At 37.8% G+C, this 23,591-nt stretch overlaps 1 protein-coding gene across 3 annotated transcripts in view; it reads left to right on the top strand.

Moving 5' to 3' along the window:
* Window positions 1-23,591, top strand: part of Ide (insulin degrading enzyme) — a 109,622-nt gene that overhangs the window by 7,720 nt on the left and 78,311 nt on the right. For 2 of the 3 annotated variants that reach the window (XM_074078768.1, XM_074078767.1), the window contains exons 2-3: window positions 21,740-21,924; window positions 23,011-23,218. In XM_074078768.1, the coding sequence (XP_073934869.1) occupies window positions 21,740-21,924; window positions 23,011-23,218 (393 nt within the window). Of the gene's footprint in view, window positions 1-17,241; window positions 17,323-21,739; window positions 21,925-23,010; window positions 23,219-23,591 lie in introns of those variants that run through there. The other variant, XM_074078769.1, reaches the window with a different exon arrangement.

The following is a 23,591-nucleotide window of genomic DNA, read 5'->3' on the forward strand; positions in this document are numbered from 1 at the left end:
AAGTAAAGAGCCTCAGATATTTTTTACGAAATAGCGTGACATATGAAAGCTGTGTTTCTGAATGATTAAGCTGGCTAGTTTTTAGAAACAGTTTGAAATGCAGGCAGAGATTGATGGAGGATAAGAAGTAGTACAATTGAGCCAGGTACAGAGGTACATACCTGTATTCCCAGCAACTCAGAACACTGAGCAGGAGGATTGCTTGAGCCCAGAAATTTTAGGCTATTGTGGGCAGCATAGTGAGACCATATCTCAAAATACAACAACAACAACAAAACAATAAGTGCAAATGACAAGGTGAGTGTCAGTAAGTTTGAAAGAAGATTCACTTGGCTGTATTGACTGATTGGGCATGGGAGGATGGAACCTAAGGTTTTGAGATTGAGAGACTTTGAGATTTGTGTTGATAGGAACCTAGACTAGGAGAGGCTACCACGGTAGAGGAGACATGGGGCGATTCAGCTGAAGACTATGAGAAGTCCAGCCAGGTAAGATACCATTCTAGCCATGTGGCTGGTTTTCCAAAGGCATGCCAACAAAAGAACATGTTGATCAGGCAACTGTGGTGCATAGTGGCACAGTCTTGTAGGCACTTTAGAGTTGGCTGTAGCCTTCAAGAAGTTGGATGACATGAGGCTCCTAAAACAACAGATAAGACTGAGCAGTCCATAGCCACTCACAAAGGAAACCAAAATCACTGTCTAATTCGTAGATTGGTAGCTTGGTAGCTCAGGGGTTGAATTCAGTTAAAAGATCAGAATTAGGTTGGCAGGTCCTGAGCTGCTACTACTGGGGTTTCTTTGTGATTTCTTTTCTTTTTTGCTTTTCTGGACTGGGGTTTGAACTGAAGTCTCTGTGCTTGATAGACAGGTGTTATACTGCTTGAGCCATACCTCCAGCCCTACTGGAGTTTTTAAAATTTCTTCTGTTAAGTGTTCCTAAGCAGAGATCCTAAGAAATGGATCCAGATCCTAGAACAAGACTGACCTTTGATGAGGACAAAGTAGATTTAGCTGTAAGGTTCTTGCTGCTGTTCATAATATTGACCATAAAAAGTTTAGAAGCTAATATTTATTGAATGTATAATGTATTAGGAGCTTTCCATAGGTTTTTGTTTAATTGTCACAAGAAGTCTACAAAAGTTGTGTTGTTAATCTTTTCAGATAAGGAAATTGAAGCTCAAAGTGGTTAACTTGCTCAAAGATACATAGTAGAGACTTAGCCAAATATAAAATCATTTGGGCTCACTCAAGAACCTCAGGAGATTGCATCCACTTCCTTTGAGGTAACTTGACATTTCTGTAGAGATGGGGAAGTCAGAATAGCAAGGTAGTTTTGGAAAGAATATACATGGTAAATGATGACTTGGTGCTATTGAGTCCAAAGCAGTTGCTGGATAGCTAAGGGAAGATTTGCAGGAGCCATTTGAAATATGATACCTCAGTAAGAAAGAGTGAGCTCATTTCTTAGACTGGGTGTAGAGTTCAAGACATGGATATGCATGGATGTGCAGAAAATATTTATGTGGAGTTGGAGAGTACCCCCAACCCTTATCAGTGCTAACATTTAGAGACATGGAGGAAAAGAAGGTGGGAGAGATTGTGAGTTAGAAAGGCATAAAGTCTTATCAGAAGTGGAATCGTCATGTGTTCAGCCAAAGAGGTTTTAAGGATAGGGTTTTGAGAAAAGACAATAGGTAGTTACAATGGTAATAAGCAAACAACCAGTAGGGAATAGAAGCCAAATTTCTTAGGGCCCTAACAAAGTGAATTTGGGGGGAAAAATGTGGCATTGAATTTGGAGAAACTCAATGCTAGCCAGGGAAAAGCAGGCTTGAGCAAAAACACAAGGAAAATAGGAACTGTGGTGTCTGTGGCTGAAAGGAAGAAGCTAGTAGCAGAGAACAAAGCCTAAGGGAAGGCTTGGAAAGAGTGGAGAGGTAGTGAGGGTAGAGATAAAGAAGGTAGCATTAGGAAAAAAAAAAATTTGTTCGAGATTGGTCTTGATTTAGAAGAGATGATTACTTATAAGGAATTAGAAAAGGTAAGTTTACCACTCTAGGCCTCAGTTTCTTCATTTGGAGAAAGGACCTTTCTAATTCTAAGTTCTGCCATTTTTCTCTATGCTGTTTTACTAGTAATCAAAGTGTTAGATTTTTAGGAATGCTACCAGAGTCCAATAGGGAGTTTGGGTCCTGGCTCATTTCACACAATTATTCTTTGTCTAACTTTATAAGGTACTATATTTTAGAACATGTGGAGTTATAGTTGAACCAGGACCTCTGAAGGAACAAGGGTCCCTTATAATGGTATCCCTGGCACACTAGTGCTTAACACATAGTAGGAATCCACTAAATATTTGTTGAATGCATTTGTTGAAGGACATGGGTTTTCAGAAGTAAAGAGCCCTAGTCATAAAAATGATTTTTTTCAGTATTGGGGATTGAACCCAGGACCTTGTGCTTGCAAGTGCTGTCATTCCCCCAGCGCTTAGATACATTTCTAAATAATATGCTATATGATTATTTCTTGATTTCTTAATTTTAGGAATTATCTGATTTGTTTTTATCCTTATCCTTCTCTCTTATTCCATCTTACAAAAATCACAGATATAGCATATAGCAGAATTTGGTATTTATCTTATGACTTTATAAACATTGTTAACTGCTAAGCCAAATGTAATTAAATTACATTTTGTTCTTGTTCATCCTTTTTTGGGGGATTGGTACTGGGGTTTGAACTCAGTCACATGCTTGCTAGGCAGGTTCTTTACCACTTGAACCATGCCTCCAGACTCCCCAGGGGGCTGGAACCCAGGTAAAGAGGAAGGGTTGAGGGTGGGTGAGTGTGGAAGAGCATGTTAGGTTTGCTGCTAGGAAAGTAGGTAGAGCTGTTACCCTGAGCTAGGTCAGCATGCATAAAAGGAGTAACAAGTCACTTAATCTTTGAAGCATCTCTAGAGATGCCCGACAAGAAGAACATGGAAAAGAACAAATTAGTGTACACTAAGCCAAGAAGATGATAGGTACAATATAACAAAGTAGGGAGGACCAAAGGAACCATTCAGAAAAAGATGGCTACATTGTGGTCATCTAATGTGTGGTCAGTGACTAGTTAGGGTCAGTGAGTCAAATAAGTAAAGCAGATAAGAAATAGGCTGATACCATTCCTAGAGGCTGAATAGACAAGACTGGCCAGTTAGCTATACAGTTAAAACAACATTCCTTTTAGAACTGTTCAGAGCCATATGATTACATTAGGGTCTTTGGTCAGTGAGGTCAAATAAGTAAGGCAGTTAAGTAACACTGATACTAGGATGATGCCATTCCTAGAGACTGAATAGATAAGACTGTCTAGCCAGGGCTGATGGTTCAAGTGGTAGAATACCTTCCTAGCAAGCATGAGACCCTGAGTTCAAACCCCAGTACCACAAAAATAAATAAATAAATATAAAAAGATTATCTAGAGTTCGATACATAGTTAAAGCAGTAGATGTCTTTCTATAAATATTAAGTCGTAAACAAATTATGAGTTGTAATAAGACAGAAGAAGGGCAGAGGAAATTAGTAAAGCTTGTAGCTTAGCTCTTTACCTTAAACAATTGAGTTTTTTATGAAAATAAGTAAAGCGCCCCCATTATAGAAAATATGAATGAATATGAATATGAATTCAAACTCTCTGTATAGCCCATGCTGGCCTCCAACTGGAGATACTTCTGCCCAGCCTTGTGAATGCTGGCATTACAGACATGCATCACCATACCAGCTCCAACTAATGCTTTTGAAACCTCTTTAGACTTTAAGCAAAACCTCTCTCCACACAAATCATCACCATAGGTACATTGAAAACCATGATACCAAAGCAGATGCATAGCTCTAAAATAGGAAAAATCATGCAAGAAAGGATGTAATCCCAATGCTTAGATGAAATTGGATATACATCTTTAGGCTGTATGTTCATGGAATAATTTGAGAGTAAATTCATGGTACTAAAATACTTGGTAGTTTATTTTATTACATTATAATTTTCCTCAGCAGTTTCCAAGATGTTCTTCAAATCATTGGCAGAATTTTGCTGCAGCTAGACCTGGGGTGACAGAAATTCCTCTTGACAGTTCTAGAGTGGATTGTTCCAGGCCTGGCTGTTCTGGGGTTTAGTACAACAGGTCTGGTTGCTCCAGTTGGGTTATTGCAGGTCTGGGTGCTCTGTATTAGACTTCCTGAAGTGTTCACCAGGTATCTGTGGTGATAGGAAGGGTTCAGGCCCAGGTATTCTGTTGATGCTGAGTCCCAAGTCATATTGTTGCTATTCTTTGGCCAGTTGTTTTTCTGCTACCTCTTGCATTGAATTCTCTGGTTGTAGAATGAAGTCTTTTTCTTTTTTTTCTGTAACATTTTTATTAACATATATTTGTTGTATAGGGGGGCTTTCCTTGTGACATTTTCCATGTATGTTTACAGTGTACCTGGATTAGGTTCATCCTCACCATCATTCTCCCTCCTCCCCTTTCTCCCTACTTAAAATGATTTCAACCATTTTTGATGTTCTGTCTTCATACAAGTATATAAAGTATTTGGACAATATTTACCCTCCTTTGCCCTCTCCATTTACCTTTCCACTAGTATACTCTCCCTAACTGGACCTGTTTTTTACATTCTGTCTTTTATTATTTAAGTGTATATTCATTGTTCAAAGGGGTTTTGCTATAGTATTTTACCTGTGAATATACTATAGTTTAATCAGTCTAACACCCTCTCTTACGCTTCCTTACTCTTCCCCCCACCCTCTTTTATTCAGCAGCTTTCAGTGCATTTTGTTTTGCCTTCTTTCTATACAGATGCAATATATTTCAATATTATTCACTCTCTGTCACTCTTTTTTCCTTTCCCTCCTCCCCCTAGTTTCCTCAAACAGTTCCACTATTATAAACACGTTATACATACATATGCATATATATGATTACGTTTTTATTTGTGCATACATTTGTCTTTTGAACCTATATTCCATACATGAGGGAAAACATGAGGCCTTTGTCTTTCTGAACCTGGCTTACTTTAGTTAAGATGATGTTCTCTACTTCCATGCATTTAACTGCAAATGACGTAATTTCATTCTTCTTTATGGCTAAATAATATAAAATCAAGTCTTAACTTATTTGTAGTTAAGGTTCAGGATTTTGGAAAGTTCATGATTTTGCAGGAGGCAGAGATATTTCTGTCTCTGAAATTGTAGATCACTGAGAGATCACGGTTTTTATTTTATTTCTTGATCTGCTTATTATCTTTTCACTGTGCTCTCTATACAGAACCAAGTGGTTTTACTTTGGGACAAGTAGAAGAATCAAGGTTATTCTGAATAGGCAGATCAATGAGGAAAGATGAGGAGAGGCAGTCTGAGTGGGGCACTTGAGCAGATGCCATGACGTTTACAAGGATGCATAATTTCTTCAGGCCTATAAATTTCAGGCTTGGTGAAGAGTCCCTAGAATCTTATGCTTCAGGGCTTGGCAGGCTTTGGGGAGAAGCTGGATCCACATTCGTTTTGTTGAAGAGGAAGGAAAAGCAAGAGGTTGTAAGAAAGGTCTAGGCATTTATTCATTCATTCATTCATTCATTCATTCCTTGTAGGACTGAAGTTTGAATTTAAGACTTTGCACTTGCAAGGGGCCAAGGCTTTTAAAGACTTATTTATTTTTATTTATTTATTTATTTATTTTTTAGTGCTTGGGATCAAACCCAGTGTCTTATATCTGCTAGGCAAATACTCTATTACTGAACTATATCCCTAACTGAGAAATGAGTTTTTGAGGTTATTGCTCAGAATGATGAATCATATATATTTTGAAATTGCTAAAAAAAGTAAAATTCAAATGTTTTCACCACAAAAAATGGTAAGTATGTGAGGTGAGAGATACATTAATTAGCTTGATTTAATCTTTCCACAGTAATATACATATATCAAAATATCACATTGTACCTCATAAAATATATAATTTTATTTTGAATTTTAAAATTAGAAGACATTAGAAGGAAGAGACGGGCGGATCATGGTTCAAGGCCAACCTGGGCAAAAGTTAGTGAGACCCTGTCTCAAAAACCTGGGCATGGTGGTGCGTACCTGTAATCCCAGCTACTCCAGAGACAGAGGTAGGAGGATTGCTTTTATAGATTAGCGTTAAGACCCTATCTGAAAAACAAACTAAAAACTAAAGGACTGGGGGCATGGTTCAAGTGGTAGAGTGTCTTCTGAGAAAGTACTTTTAAAAGTAGTGTTGGTTTTTTTGGTGGTACTGGGGCTTGAACTCAGGGTCTCCCACTTGCTAGGTAGGCACTCTGTCACTTGAGCTACTCTGTCAGCCCTGTTTTGTACAGGGCCTGCACCTTGAGCCACTCCACCAGCCCTTTTTTGTGATGGTTTTTTTTCAAGATAGGGTCTCATGGAACTATTTGCCTGGGCTGGCTTCCAACCGCAATCCGCCCAATCTCTGCCTTCTAAGTAGCTAGTTTTATAGGTGTAAGCCACCAGGGACTGACCAAGACTATTTAAATGTAATTTTTCCCATTAAACGATTAATTTATTCATTTTATTTATCAGTATAAAGTTATGAATGTCCTATTTGACATTAGAATTTAATTCATTGCTATCATTATTTAATCTAGTGCTCAAATTGTTCCAAATACAGGCATTGAGAGCCCTTTCATGCTGACTCCTATATCTGTCTAGCAGCTATCATTCTCTTAGCACTTTGTTGTTTCTTGGCCTAACAAATGTTCTTGGCTCAGCTTGTACTTTCCCTGCCCTAGTCCTGGAATCAACTATTTCTCAAGGAGCCATGGTTGGCTTTTAGTGGAGAATAAAATTTAGAAACCAAGTTCTTGGTAATAGGTGTACTTATTGCTGCTTAGGGAAGATGGAGAACCACGGCCAAGCCCTCTGAGTAGACAATGGACAGAGTTAGGAAATACATGTGCAAATAAATAGGCATTTTATATGCATGTACGGATATATGTCTGTGTATGTTTATTCATGTACAGATGTATACACATTTGTGTATATATGAATATGAATATGGATATATACACATAGATGTATTTATATCTATATTTCTGTATCTGCCTGTATACTGAGAACCACAGATTCACATAGATAGTCCAAAACTGCAAGATTAATTTTAGCTTTTGTTTTTTCCTTATTTATAACTCTTTTCTCTGATAGTGAGGATCCTGGTTTTCATTATCCTTAATACATAATAGTTATTTAATATATCCCTTCTAAATGTGACTAATTCTCACCATTGCTGCCACCCCTTGTCTTCAAAGTTGCTCCTCAGGCTCTGCCACCTTATGCCAGGCTTCCTGATGAATGATTGCTCTGTTTGTTCTGTTTTAGCTTTGGCACTCGGGGCTGTTCTCTTGCAAGTTTCTCTTTACACCTCCTTACTCTAGTCAGGCTTTAACTACTGTGTTGGGCCATCAAAGGAAAAGAATCCCCTAAGAAATGTGGATATTTTAAAACTTGTATTTTTTTCCCCTTAGTGGTACTAGGGGTTGAACTCAGGGCTTCACACTTGCTAGGCAGGCATTCTACCACTTGAGCTATGCCTCCAGCCTTTTTTGTGTTAGTTATTTTTGAGAAGGAATCTTGCTTTACCTGGGCCAGCCTGGATCAAGATCCTTCTATTGTGCTTCATAGCTGGAGATAAGAGACGTGTGTCACCATGCACAGCTGTTGGTCAAGATGAAATTCTGTGAACTTTTAGCCCAGGTTAGCCTTGAACCTCCGTCCTTCTGATCTCAGCCTCTTGAGTAGCTAGGATTACAGGTTTGAACTGCTATACTGGGCCTTTGTATCCTTCATTTAAAAAACACTGGCCAGGCACCAATGGCTTATACCTGTAATCCTAGCTTCTCTGGAGGCAGAGATCAGGAGGATCATGGTTCAAAGCCCTGGGCAAATAGTTCGAGACCCTGTCTCAAAAAAAGCCATCACGAAAAGTAAAAATGGGCTGGAGGAGTGGCTCAAGTGGTACAGCACATGCCTACCAAGCATAAAAGCCCTGAGTTCAAACCATAGTGATGAAGGAGGAGATGGGCATCCTTAAAACATTAGTATCTTGCCTTTTTCCTGAAGGTATGCTGGTTGGTGACTGCAAAACAGGTGAAATGATGAATGGGGACTCCACCTTGTGTATCATTTGTTATCTTAAATTTGTAACCATTTATGTAGGAAAAGTATTTATGTATAGATACAATTTCTAGAAGGAGTTACATTAAGAATGTGTTTATCTCAGGATGTTGGCATCTAGGTAATTTGTATTTCCTTCCTGGGCTCTTTAAAAAAAAAAACTTCACAACTAACAGATTAATTTTGTTTCTTTAATATGGATAATTATAAAATGAAGCAAAAATAAAACAAATGCTTCAAACACCCAGGACTATGAACTCTTTGCTTGATGGTCCTGGGATAAGGGGTGGAGGGATTAAAATAGTATTCTGAGGAAAACCTTTGATAAACCATTCTTTGTTTCCTTGTTGTTCTTTTATTATAGAAGTTTTGGACATTTTCTTCTTATCAGATAAATAATTTACAAAGATTTTTTCCCACTCCACAGGTTGCCTTTTTACTTTATTGATTGTGTCCTTTGATGCACAAAAAATTTTTTGTTTTTGTGTTGCTGGGGATTGAACTGAAGGCTTTATATATGCTAGACAACTGCTCTACCACTTAGCTATACCCTCAGGCCTTGATGCACAGAACATTTTGATTTTGATCCAGTCTGATTTATTTTTTCTTTTCTTATGTGGGCTTTTAGTGTCATACTCAAGGATATCATTGCCAAATATGGCAATAGCAAATATGGCTTTTGCCATATGTTTTCTTCTTATAGTTCTATAGTCTTAGTTCTTTTTGTTTAGGTCTTTGGTCCATAACCTGCATTCTTTGAGTCAGGGTTAACCTTTCCCTAAACCGAAGTTAAAAAGGTATCCAAGCACCTTTTCTTTCAGTACTTGGATAGTTCACATTTTACATTTGCTATTTTTTTACATTTTGTTCTCTTATCTAGGAATTTATTTTTGTGAATGTTATTAGATATAGATCTAGTTTCCATTCTCCCCCTGCCCCTCCGTGGCTACTCAAGTGAAAAGTCCATCTTTTACAGTGAGTTGAGATGCCATCTTTGTTAAATACTGAATTTCCACATGTATTTGGGTCTAATTCTGTACTTTCTAGGTTTTTTCTATTGATGTTTTTTGTTTTTTTATGTTTTAGGTCTGTTCTGTTTTCATTACAGGTCTTCTCAGATTTTGAGTTTTCTTTCTTTGTAGTTGTTTTCTTTTTCTGGAGCTCAAACCCAAGGCCTTGTGCATGCTTAGCTGTAGTATGCTTTAATGTCAGGTAAAGCAACTCCCCTACTTAAGTTTGTCAGTGTTTTCCTAGCTATTATTGAGACAGAGAAAGAATATGAATGAATATATTTAGGTTGTTACTTTCTAAATTACCAGAGATTATTATCATGTATGTACAAAGAAAACAAACTAGAGCCTAAAATTGACAGCGACATTGGGCCAAACCACATTAGATCAGCAATTGTGTAAAGAAGTAAGTTCTAGAATTAGGTTGTGGGTTTTGTCCATTGCCTGCTTAAGCTTTTGTCCACTTCACAAACCGTTTTTAAAAATCTTTTGGATGAGCCAAAAAACTAGTTTCTTAAAGTAATCAAGCTGTTTGTAGCAATAGTGAATGCAAATGGAATCCAGATTTTTTTCTATTAATTAGCCCTTTTATGTTGTGATGTAAACAACACAAATTAACAAAAGCAAGTTCATTTTGGGCTTATAGATTTAGTAAGCAGAACCTGGTACACTAAGTCTACCAAGTTTATCTTTTCAAAAATTCTGTGCTATACAGAAAAATACAGAGAATAAAGATCACCCAGCAGTATATTATACATAGGTAACCACCCTCAACATTTTTGTGAATATCCTTTCATAGAGTTTTAGTCTCTGTACATAAGAAATGTTTAATTTAATGAGGCAGTTAAGAGCATGGAGCTTTGGTGTGTAAAGACTTGGATATGAATCCTAGTTCTGTTTAATGCCTGTATGGCTCTAACCATATAACTTTTGTGAGGTTTTTTGTGGAAACTTTCTAATATGTTCATTAAAGCTATAATCCTTTAAAAAGTGTATATGCTGTGGGAGATACTGATTGAGCATTCTGTAAGGGTCAGTGTCATGTCTATGCTTCTTTCTAAGGTTGACCCCTTTATTTGTGCACTAGATTGCTTACTCGAGGACAAGCTTCTTGCTGGGTGCTGGTGGCTCACGCCTGTAATCCTAGCTCCTCAGGAGGCAGAGATCAGGAGGACTGTGGTTGGAAGCCAGCCCAGGCAAATAGTTTGCAAGACCCTATCTCAAAAAAACTCATCATATCAAAGGGCTGGTGGAGTGGCTCAAGGTGTAGGTCCTGGGTTCAAACCCCAGACGGCGGGGGGGGAAAAAAAAAAAAAGGACAAGATTCCTGCAAACCTCTCCTCTCTCTTTCCTTAATTATCAGTTTCCCCTCTTCTCTTCATTTAAGTCTTTTCTGGTTTTGATTCAGATAGATAACTAGGAAATTATAGATTCTTCTATCTTTCCCTCTCTCTCTCTGGCAGTGCTGGGGTTTGAATCCAGGCTTGCTAGGCAGGCACTCCCTTGAGCCAGTTCTCCAGCCTAACTTCCTACATTTTGATGAGGCTGCTTCTTGGGCTTCTTAGTTTAGGTGAATAGAATTGGCTATAGTGATTCTTATCCATTATTTTTGGTGATAAAGTCAGAACTATAAACTAGGGTTTTTCATCTTTAATATTATTGATATTTTGGGCCAGATAATTTTTGTTGTAGGGACTACCATGTACGTTATAGGATGCTTATGAGCATCTCTGGCCTGTGCTTACCACATGTCAGTAGCACTGTTCATTTGTGATAATCAAAAATGTCTCCAGACATTGCCTAATATCCCCTGGGAAAGGGAGTAAAATTGTCACCTATTGAGAACTATTGACAATAAACATTGCCTCACCAATAGCAATTATACAGGGATAATTAATTATCTGTTTTTCTCATAGTCTTACAAAGTACCATATTATTACCAGCTGGCCCAATGAATGTTTTTGACTTGTAAAGATGACAGCATCCAACAGGAATTTGCATGAGTGTGTGTTAAAAATGCTAGTAATAACATGGTGGTTATTGAGATGGCCCATTTCTGTCTCACCCCCATAGGACATCATCACTGATGATGGTGATGATGATAAGGTTGCTACTTGTGATTTTTTTTTTTTTTTTTTTTTGGTGGTACTGGGGTTTGAACCAGGCCTCTCATGCTTGCTAGGTAGGCACTCTACCACTAGGGCCATTCTACCAGCGAGACATCCACTTGTGTGTGACTACTATGTCCCAAGCACTATACCTTGGTAAAGTTTAGTTAGACTACTTTACAGAAGAAGTGCTATCAATATAATGGACCTATGTGAAAATCTTACCTAACATTTGATTAATAAAATGAGATGAGATTAAAAAGTCCAGATTAGTCCAGTAGGATTCAGGATCTGAGAAACAAAGAGGTTAAGCATGAAATATAATTACTAACCTTAGACTAAAAGTGGCTATTGGATCAGTGTAGGCTTGAAGACTCACACTAAAGCAGAGTACAGATCAGATTTTCTGGACCAGCATTATTTGAAGTGGTCAGGTTGTCTTCTGTCAGAAGTATACAGATGGGTGCAAATGAGCCCTCAAGTAGAAATACACCCCTCTGTATGGAATATGAGTATAAATGATTTGCTTTCCTTGGAGGGCTCTCTTGAGAGAATTAGTTACAAAAGTGATCGAAATTAATCTTTAGAAATCATGACAGTGGTCCTTAAACTGCCTTTGTTGCTCTGGGTTCTATCTATAAGGAAGACAGCCTATGTGTAAATATTAAATCTGAATTTGAAGAAATATTAACTTTACATGGTATTCTTTTTGTTTTGTTTTTTAAAAGTAATGAATATGGCTGGGTGTCATGCATCACACCTGTATCCTAGCTACTTGGGATGCTGAAATTGGGAGTATCCTGGTTCGAGGCCAGCCCAGGCAAACAGTTCTTGAGACGCCCGCCCCCCCTCCCCCAGTCTCCAAAATAACCAGAGCAAAATGACAAAATGGTCTGGAGATGTGTCTTAAGTGGTACAGCACCTGCTTTGTGAGTGTGAAGCCCTGAGTTCAAACCCCAGTCCCACAAAAAAAAAAAAATGTAATTCAAATTCTGGATTTTTTTTAATATAAATGTTGAAAATAATTAAGGAAAGAATTTATTCAAAGTTTAAGCATTTTGCTTCTGTTTCTATTACATTTAATGCTTGCCATTTTCAGTTGATTTCTGGGAGCATCATGTTTTATTTATAATTTTAACTGGATCTTAAGCAATTAAAAAAAACTAATTTTCAAGCCATTATGAGTAAGAATTTGAGTTAAAATATTTAGCATACTTTATTAACTTAGTTGAGTTATGCTGTTCTTATTTGGGCCTCATTTCTTGTGGCAAGATAGGATAAACAGAAATAATTATCTCAGGACACACCCAATAAGGCCTAGATAATGACCACATTAATTGGACTAATATTTCTTAACCTTCTTGGAGTAGAACCTGTTGGCCAAATCAACTACTTCCCACTCTTCAAGTGGTATTAACTCCACAGTAACTTCCAGTCATTGAGATTTGTAATTTCAGTAATTTATTTATCTCTCTTTCCTTTTATTTTACTGTTTTATAATATCTTAAAACTGTTTTAAAGAACTTTTTACTGAAATATAATTAGGTATACAGCTTAATGCATTTTCACAAACTGAATACACCTGCATGATTATTAGCACATGACCTTCTAATCATTGCTCCTACCACAAGCATAATGACCATACTGGCATAAAGGCATAGTTTCTGTTACTTGTTCTTATATTTGTACTTCATATAAATACAAGGATATTGGATTTACTCTTTTGTGTCTACTTTTTACTCAACCTTATATTAGTGCGATTCATCCTTATTGTTGTGCTTTGTTTTACCTTCATTGCTATATGTAGTCCATTATGAGATTATACCACAATTTATTTATCTTTTTTACTGTTGATAGACATTTGATCTTTTCTAGCTTGGGCTATTATGAATAATGTTTCTTTGAACATATAAATGCATTTATTATGTATATATATCTAATATTAGAATAAGTTACATTATTATATAGTACAATTTTTGAAACTATCAATTTTCATTTCTGTAGCAGTGTATGAGGTTGAGTTGCCTTATAACTTCTCTAACACTTAATATGCGCCATCTTTTTCATTTTAGTCATTCTGGTAGATTTGCAACAGTACCCTAGAAAGTCTCTGGGGAAGACTTGCTGGAAATTTGGGACTTCTTGGAGCTTTAATCTGTCACATCAAAGCCTTAATGATATCCCTGAGCTCAGAGGGCTCTCTTCTCTAGCATTCCAGCTCATCCAGTCAGTCAGCTTATCAGTCAGTGCTTCCACACCTTCCAACATCAATAAAAACAGGATTTTGTTTGTTATTCATCGTGGCCTTTTCTAGTTGTCAAAGCTACATCAATTTGTCCTGACCTACCATAATCATACTGTGCAGAAATGGAAGTTGTCCATAGATTCTTAAGATTTTTGCATATATACAAGCATGTTGCCTGTGAGTCATGTTTTTCTCCCTCCTTCCCATCTTTACTTGTTTTGTTTCTTTCCTTGCTCTTTGGTTAGAACTACCAGTACAATGGTGAATAGAAGTGGCATCCTGCTCATGGGGTTGGAGGTTTTATCTTGTTTCACCATCAAGTATCATAATTCCATTGTTTTGTAGATACTCTTTCAGATGAAGGAATTTTTCTCTTTTAAAGTCACTATTCGTTTAATGTAATTAAGTGCTTTTTCTGCATCTACTATGGTGATTATGATTTTTCTCCTTTTTTCTGATCATGTGGTTTAATGTATATGTTGGAAAATAAAGTCATCAGTAAACCCACCATGTTTACTGAAGTAACTATTTTCATGTTCCCTTTCACACACGAACTATTTCTATGCAATCTCAATATTCCCCCTGCTCCTCCCAGCCCCAGCTATTACACATTTAATCCTATCATACGTATTCCTTTTTATGGGCAATGTATAGTGAGATAGGTTCAGCTTAGGGACTCCTGTGGTAGATTTGAAGTGTTCTTCCAGACTTCTTTGACTACTTATCTTTGTTTTATGTGGGGAATGAATGAAAACCTTCACTTTCCTTGGAGCATTGTTTGGACCTACTTTAATTTTTGCTTTTTGTTACTTAGTATTGTAAGGAAGGAGAATAGGGTCAGGGAAGAACTGTGATGGTGGCACCTAGAAGCAAGAGAAGAAAGCCTTAAATACCACCTTGTGCTCCTCCCTTTCCCACTTCCCATGCTTCCTCTTTCTCTATAATTCCAGCTTGGCCACAAATCAACTGTGACTGAATGCAGTCGGGCAAGTCACTTAATCACTGAGCTTTTGTTTCTCATGTGCTTGATGAGGATGACCATCATAGCTGTTGCCAATCACCACTTAGGGAAAATAGGAAGAATAAATGACCAGTTTATAAAGTATAGTACACTCTTTTAAACCAGAGTGATCATTAGGATTGGTTTTGTACAGTGACATCCATCTCACATTTTGTAATAAAGACTATGCAGAAGGGTACTTGTGAAAGACCCTTGTCTTCACACTACACCTGTAAGAAACCCTCTGTTGTTAAGTATGGAAAAAGTTACAACTATGGCAAGTAATATAAAGTGGGTGTTCAGCTATTTGTTTAAACCTTTATAAAGTGTCTTTTAACAGCTGGGTGGAAGATGAAGCTACAGAGCCACAGCTGATCACATGAGGGATGAGCTCAGCCTCCAAACATAGAGCGAAAAATACTCTGCCACATGTCATTTACAAATTCAAAGAGCTGTTTAGACAATACCATGATCAGACTGCAATTTATAGTTTTCCCCACTGATTAAACACAGCCCGATTTTTAAGTACCAAACATCTCTCTCCAGGTTAGTCTTGAAAAACTCTCTTTAATTTCTATTTTTGATTTGCACACCAGAGGTTCGCAACCATAGCTCCTTCATCCCCAATACTGATGATACTCAGCTATGGGACGGGCCAGCTGAAGGCAGCAGGAGAATAAGGGGAAGAAGGACCACTATAATAAGAGGCCTCTGGTCACAGGCCCAGAAAGAACCAGTGCCTGTTTGGCTGCTTTTCCCTAAAACTAAGGAGGGGGGATGGAATCAAGGTGAGAAAATGAAGACCACCTGTAGCTCTGGAAATAATTAAATATTCACCCTTCACATGGGCAGAGTAAAGGACTCAATGTAGTCAGGTGGAGCTTTAAATGAAGCAGAGCACCTTGCTGCTTCTTAAGAGTGTGCTCAAGTCTATAGGGCAGTGCTGAAGGTGGTCTGTGATGATACATAGCTGTGTCCAGGGTCTCAGATTCTTCAGGGAGAAGAAAGTGTCTTTTTTTTTTTTTTAGGGGAGTGATGGAAATGTTCTAAAATTATATAGTGGTGATGATTATAAAATTCAGTGAATATGTAAAAAAAAATTAAAATACTGAACACTTAAAAATTTTTTTAAATATTTCATGTTAAATCTGTCACTTTTAAAAGTCACAGCCATTCATAAGCATGCACCAGAACTAAAAATTTGCCAAAGTTTGATATTTCTATAGGATTCATTTAAATTGCAACCACCCTAATTCATTTAAGGTGTTTTGTTTTGTTTTGCAGTACTGGGGCTTGAACTAGGGCCTACACCTTGAGCCACTCCACTAGCCCTTTTTTTGTGATGGGTTTTTCAAAATAGGGTATCAAGGACTATTTGCCTAGGCTGGCTTTGAACCACGATCCTCCTGATCTCTGCCTCCTGAGAGCTAGGTTTACAGGTGTGAGCCAGTGGCACATGGCCAAGGTTTCTTTCTTTCTTTCTTTTTTTCTTTTTTATTCATATGTGCATACATTGTTTGGGTCATTTCTCCCCCCTTCCCCCTGCCCCCTCCCTAACCACCACCCCCCCCATACCCCCCCAACCCCTCGCTACCAGGCAGAAACTATTTTGCCCTTATCTCTAGTTTTGTTGAAGAGAGAGTATAAGCAATAATAGGAAGGACCAAGGGTTTTGCCTCCTGATCTCTGCCTCCTGAGTAGCTAGGATTACAGGTGTGAGCCACCAGCGCCTGGCACTAGTTCATGACTTAGTGTAGGTTTTGGTATAGTTCCTTTAATATCAAGCCTCTCAATTTTCCACTGTATTCTTCTTGCGTTTTTTTTCATTAGCAGGCCTTGCTTAGGTATCTACTTCTACTTTGTCCCTTACCTTTTATTTGACATGCTTCTACTCACCTCCTTTTTCCTCTCTCCCCTGTTTAGACAGGGTTAGGTACCTTGCTTTCATAACTCCCATAGTGCCCCCAGGACAACTTTGTCACCAACTTAAAAGATAAGTTGTTTTCCTCTCTGCTTGTTCCTAGTCTGCGTTCCTTCCGAAGAGATCCCTGGAATACCCGGCTTTATACAGTGTGCATGGTGCAGTGGCCTGGACCTTAATAGGCCTTCTTAAATGTTTGTTTAATATGGGGAGTGGGGGGGGGGTGAAACTGAACAAAGGAGAGACATTGAGTTATTATTGTAACTTATGTGGAATGATTTTGGGCAAGTGATTTAAGCTCCTTGAGCTTATTTCCTTATAGGTAAGATGAGGAGGCTAGCCCACCTAGAGATCTCATTAAAATTCAGTATCTGGCTGCTGGTCCCTGAACTGTAGAGTCCGAGTAGATAATATATAATGGCTCTTCTAGCCTTTACTTTCTGTGCATGTAGTCATTGTTTTAACTTCTGAACAAAATATGTTGTAATTACTCAATATCTCTTCAGTTTATCAGAATGCTAAAAACTGACTATTCTGTACCTTATGGAATTTCCAATGTATGATAATATGCCTAAAAACTGAAAATAATTTATTGCTCCTAAAATTTTGACTTTGACAAGTTAAAAATATCAAATGTTTGGGAAAGCATTTGACTTAGCACTTGGTTGTCATCTAAATTGTCAGAATGCTTGCTTATTGGAGAACATTTGCAATAAATTACTCTGAAGGCTTATGCTAATGAGGAAGTCGAGATAGATGGACATGTGATCTCCTGAGTATAAATGTAAGTACACAGATAGGCAAGTTCTTCATCATCAGAGGAGTTCCCAGTCATTTCCTTCAGTTCTCCAGAAGGTAAGTATCAAATCTGTAGGAGGTGTTGATAGACAGGCTGTAGGTAAAACTAGACCAGAGTGAATATAGATTACTGGGAGGAGGTCTTGCTAAAAAATGTTACTACTGTTTGTTTTGGCTTTTACTTCCTCAAGGAGTCATGATACTTGGTTTGAGAGCATTGTCAGTTTAGAATGTAGCCATTCTTAATCTTGTCTACAATTGTCTAAAAGTAGTGAGACTAATTTGTACATGTAACATTCAGAATAAATTTTATCTCTTTACTCTTAGCCATACCAGGGATATTAATCAGGTACAGTTTTAATGTCCAAATAAGTTAAATCAGTGACTGATGAACTGTGATCATTTATAAATGGTTCTTATTGGGGCAGGAGCTCTCAATCTTGTGCTAGTCTGTCTACAGGAGTCTCACTGTCTGTTTTACAATTACAATTTAAATATTTTTTTGTATGAGAAAAATAAAACATGATCAAGGAAAATTGAATTCCTGTAAAAAGTACATGTAGCCTGGTGGCTTATCTTTGGGTGGGGGCAGAGGGGAGAAATGACCCAAGCCTTGTATGCACATATGAATAATAAAAAAAAAAAAAAAAGGTGGCTTATCTTTATATAATGAGTTTTTAACCACCCACAGAATAAAACAGTTTATGCTACCAGTTTATACTGTATTTCATCTTCTTACAACAGTTAACACTTAGAAGTTTTCAAGTATCATCATCACCATACCGTCACATTTTAATCATCTATAACCTTTGGTTTCCCTATTTGCTTCTACCCAGTGGAACCCTTCCCTAGAAGCCCAGCCCCTCTTTTCTCTCTAGAGAGCCTTGCTGGGGGCAGATACACGCATTTTCAGGGCTGTACACTGAGTATCTTATTGCTACCTTCTAATGCTGTCCTCTTAATTTTTTTTTTTTTGTAGTACTAAAATTTGTACTTAGGGCTTCCTTCCTGCTTGCTAGACGGACAGTCTGCTGCTTGAACCATATCTCCTGCTCTCCTTGTTGTTTTTTGGGGATTGTTTGCACTGGAGTTTGAACTCAGGGCCTTGCACTTGACTAGGCAGGTGATCACTCTGCTAGTGATGGGTCTTTTAGTGATGTTCTTTTGTTTGTTTGTTTGTTTGTTTGTTTTAAGTGATGGGCTTTTTTGAGATAGGGGCTCAAACTGGCTTCAAACTGCAATCCTCCTGATCTCTCCCTCCCGAGTAGCTAGGATTATAGAAGTGAGCCACTAGTGCCCAGCCTGGCTGGGGTTTTAATAGAAGATGCCTTATGGCTTATTTACTATTATATTGCTTCCACATTGGAACTCAACTTATGTTTGTTTTGTTTTTTTGGATACAGGGTCTTGGTAGGTAGCCCCAGGCAGACCTCGAACTTCTTTGTACCCAGATGGGATCCTCCAGCCTTCCTCCTAGTTGTTAGGATTACAGTGAGCACCACAATGCCTGGCTTAGAACTCACTTTTTAAAATAGTAGTTTAGCTGGTAGAATAGCTCAAGTGGTAAGAGCGTCTGCCCAGAAAGCATGAGGCCCTGAGTTCAAATCCCAGTGCCACCTAAAATTAGTAAATATAAATAAATCAGTAATTGATATTAAACTCGAGGTATTTGAAACAATGTACTGAAGAATTTGCTGCATTCTAAAAAGATTGTGTTTGGAGAAGTAAGTTAGCCATAACTTGTGCCTTTCTTTGGAGTCTTAAATAGATCACTTTCTGTCATTCTGAGAATTTATTTATTTATTTTTGTAGCCACAAGGCACCGCTTTTTAGATTTTGCACTCAGGTGTTTTCCTGTCTCTATGTCACTGAGCCTAGGTGTCTTAAATAAAGTAGAAAATAGTTATGAGGTTTTTTTGTTTGTTTATTTTGTTGTTGTTCTTTGAGACGGTCTCATTATGTGGCTTATGCTGCTGGCCTGGAGCCCACTATCTACCCCAGACTGGCCTTGAACTCATGATCTTCCTGTTTTAGCCTCCGGAGTGCTGGGATTATAGGTATGCACCATCATGTGTGGTAAAATAGTTGTTAATAAAAGCTTTTCACTTCCAAAATTGCTTTTGAATTTCCAGTGGTGATCCCAAAAATGTCAGTATTGTATTTTATGCTTTGTTTTTCAAGAAATTATTTTTACTATAAATAGGACAAGATTAGCGCTAGCATTATGTGATCTTTAAAAACCAGTATGGCCTACAGTACTGATCTTTAAAATTACAAATGTCATCTTTCAAAAGAAGATATAAGGGACAATCTTAAGAGAAATAAACCTGTTTGGTTTACCAAATGTTATTCAGATTAGACAGTAATTATAAATAATTTCCAAGAGGAAGGTATCTATTAAAATCAACCTAGATTTTTCTCTCTCTTAATCTCTTGAGATTTTTAACACAATATTTTGTCCAAAATAATCATATACCAGAGGAGAGGGGATAAAGGAGAATGATGGAGGGAATAAATTCAACTCTGATATATTTGATATAAGAAATTTTGTAAATGCCACAATGTACCTCCAGCACAACAATAAAAAATTAAAAAAAAAAAGCAACACCCCCCCCCAATCCATATGTCTATTTATGCTTTCTCTGATTTGCCTTTAAATCTGGCTGTCAGTTTCCCTTCTTCCCCAAGAGCCTCATGCACACTAGGCAAGTGCTCCACCACTGAGCTACATCCCCAGCCCTGGTTATTAGTCTTTTAAGGACAGTCAAATCCACTTCTTTTGTCTTCTAGGTAAGAAGCCAATGTACTAACACAGGTTCATTCTTCCTCTGTAGTTTCAGATACGTTCTTGGCATTACCTGATTAATAAGTTCACTTTTTTTGTGTCTTATGTTGTCCACAGTATAGACAAAAGTAACATCTACCCTACGCTCAAAAAACACATACCCCAGACTGGAAAGATTCCTTCCCTGTACTTACGCCAGCCACCTTTAGGGGATTCTATGTATTGGTAGTCCTTTCCCATCGATGTGTTTGTAGGCTTCCTAGGGAAGAAAGCAGCAGCCAGGCAACAGTGGTTCACACCTGTAATCCTAGCAACTCAGGAGGCAGATATCAGGAGGATGAGATTTGAAGCCAGCCCTGGGCAAATAATTCAAAAGACCCTATCTTGAAAAAAAAAAAACATTTCAAAAACAAGTCTGGGGGGTGGTTCAATAACCATTAGAGGAAGCCCTTTGTGAGAAAATTTATCTAACATCTCTGTTAAGATTGGCAGACTGCTCCTGCTCTGGCATTTGGCTGGCTGTTCAACAGATTATAAAAATTACTTGATGTCCTTCCAACTTTTTAATTTGTTTATTTTATGTCCTTTTGCTGCTTTCATAAGACTTCCATATCTCTGGTTTTATATTGCACAGGATTGTTCCTTATGGGGGTTATTCCTTATGTTCTGAACATGTGCATATAAGACCTATGAGCTCTAGAACTGCCTTATCTTTGTTTTTGTTTTTGTTTTGTTGGCAGCACTGGGATTTGAACTCAGGGCCTCATGCTTGCTAGGCAGGCACTCTTCCACTTGAGCCACTCCACCAGTCTCTCTGCCTTATCTTGGAATATCAGGTTGAGCAGTGTTTTAGCTGACCCAGAAAAAATTCTTACACAACCTTTTACCTTGCATACTCTAGCAGATACTTTGGAATGTGTATGAAATAGTTATTGGTATTTGAAAACTTTATTCTTGGTCAGCACACTGACCACCTCATGGCCCGGCCCACCCTGTGTCAAATCTGCATCTCTGTGCTCTTCTAGATACAAAAACAATAATATTAACTTTATCTGAAAGAATGAGGCTAAGAGGAAGGAGATGAATGACTATGCCCTGTAAATAGACTATAAAAAGTTTCCTCTTAAAAGACAAAAAAACTTTCCTTCAGGGCTGTAGGTACTGCTCAATGGTAGAGCACATGCTTAGTGTGTTGCCCCATCAGCAGCAACAGCAAAAGTTTCCTCCAGGTTTTTTGTTCTTTTTTTTTCCCTAAAACTGTCCTCACTGGTTTATTTGGTTTTTGTTTCTGTTTGCTTGTTTTGGCAGCACTGGGGATTAAACTCAGGGCCGCTACTGCTGGAACCACCCTCCTGGTCCCTGTTCGTGTTAATTGAGACAAGGTCTCACGTTTTAGCCCAGGCTGCTCTTAATCTCTGTGTATTCCAGGCTCTCATCAAGTGGAAGTACTCCTGCCTTAGCCTGTCAAGTGCTGGGATTGTAGATTGATACCATCACTCCTGGCCAAGAATTTTTTTTTCATTTTTATTAGCATACATTAATTGTACAGGGGGGATTCATTGTGACATTTCTGAATAGCCTTACATTTTACATTGGTTAGATTCACCCCTACCATCCTGCTTGATGTTATTCCTTGTCCTTTAAAAAAAAAAATAGTCACAATGCAGCAATTAATCTTTTTCTTTTCAGTTTCCAAAAAGGGATTTATTGCAAAATGAATAATCCAGCTATTAAGAGAATAGAAAACCACATTATCAAATCTCCTGAAGATAAGCGAGAATATCGTGGACTAGAACTGGCCAATGGTATCAAAGTGCTTCTCGTCAGTGACCCTACCACGGACAAGTCGTCAGCAGCACTTGATGTTCACATAGGTACAACTTAAAACTGTGAATTAATCTCTGCTCAGTTCATTGATCTAATGTTGACATTCAGTAGAGCTCTCCATATGAGTGTGAATAAACACCACTTCAGTGTGCACTATTTGATTTATTTTTTAATAGCTTCTTTTGTACTGGACCCCTTATTCATATATTGGTAAACTACAATTGTCTAAGTCAAAATAATCTTATATTTACTAAGAACATCTTGTTAGGTTCCTACATAAGGTGACCCTGCAGTAAGGAAATTCTTCCATCCCTATTTAATATTGCTTTTATCAGATTGCTTCTTATGTATGTATACATACAGGTCTTTTGTTGGTGGTGGTTTCTTGTTGTTGTTGTTGTTTTTTAATAAAAGCTTTTAGTTGCCGGGCACCAGTGGCTTATGCCTGTAATCCTAGCTACTCAAGAGGCAGAGATCAGGAGGATCAAGGTTCGAAGCCAGTCTGCGAAAACAGTTCAAGAGACCCCATCTTGAAAACAACAATCACAAAAAAGGGCTGGTGGAGTGGCTCAAGGAGTGAGCGGGCCCTGAATTCAAACTCCAGTACCACATAAAAAAACAAAAAACAAAACCCAACTTTTAGTTAACTTAATAGCATTTTAGAATTGAGGAAGTAAAGTAATATTGAACAGATAATGTTTGCCTGCTTTAATGCATAGTGCTTGGCAAGTGTCTAATTTGTATTGACAGGACCCTTTGAGATAGGTACATGTAGAAGAAGTGAGTGAGACAAAATAAAGTGCTGTGCTTACAGTTTCACAGCTGTGCCTTATGGTCTCCTGCAATAAACAGTGGTAAGAAAGTTCTGGCTCTAGTGTGAGGAAACTAATGTCCAAAGAGGTTAAGTAATCTGCCTAGTGACACAGACTAAGTAATGTCAAGAGGAGGGGCTACAATCCAGGTCTTCTGACTACTTGTTTACCTTCTAAATAATAACATGTTAGAGCAGCATATGCTTTCTCTGATTGTGTGGTGGTAGTTTCATGCTAAAAAGAATTCCAAACTATCATAATTCATCTATAGTTACTAACTTTTGACGTAATGCTTATTTACATATGTGTTTTCTCTTTCAGGTTCATTATCAGATCCTCCAAATATTGCTGGCTTGAGTCATTTTTGTGAACATATGCTTTTTTTGGGAACAAAGAAATATCCTAAAGAAAATGAATATAGCCAGTTTCTAAGTGAGCATGCAGGAAGTTCAAATGCTTTTACCAGTGGGGAGCATACCAATTACTATTTTGATGTTTCTCATGAACATCTAGAAGGCGCCCTTGACAGGTAATGCTGAGTGCCCTGTGTATTATCCAACTTTGTGCCCTTAATCACATTAATAAAAATAATAACTAGTAATAAGTTATAACTTAGTGATAGAGTGTATCATAACTTTATAGTTTGACTAAAGATATCTTAGTCAGGTGTCGGTTGCTCACCCCTGTAATCTTAGCTCCTCAGGAAGCAGAGATCAGGAGGATCACAGTTTGAAGCTAGCCCTAGGCAAATAAACCTTATCTGAAAAAAAAAAAAAAATCACAAGAAGGACTGATAGAGTGCCTCAAGCAGTAAGAGTAATGCTTGGGACCCTAAGTTTAAATCCTGTGCCAAAAGATAAAAAAGGATACTTTAACCAGTTTACCCCCTATGTTTTATAAAA

The sequence above is a fragment of the Castor canadensis genome, chromosome 7 (assembly GCF_047511655.1).
Source record: "Castor canadensis chromosome 7, mCasCan1.hap1v2, whole genome shotgun sequence".
Classification (NCBI taxonomy): Eukaryota; Metazoa; Chordata; class Mammalia; order Rodentia; family Castoridae; genus Castor; species Castor canadensis.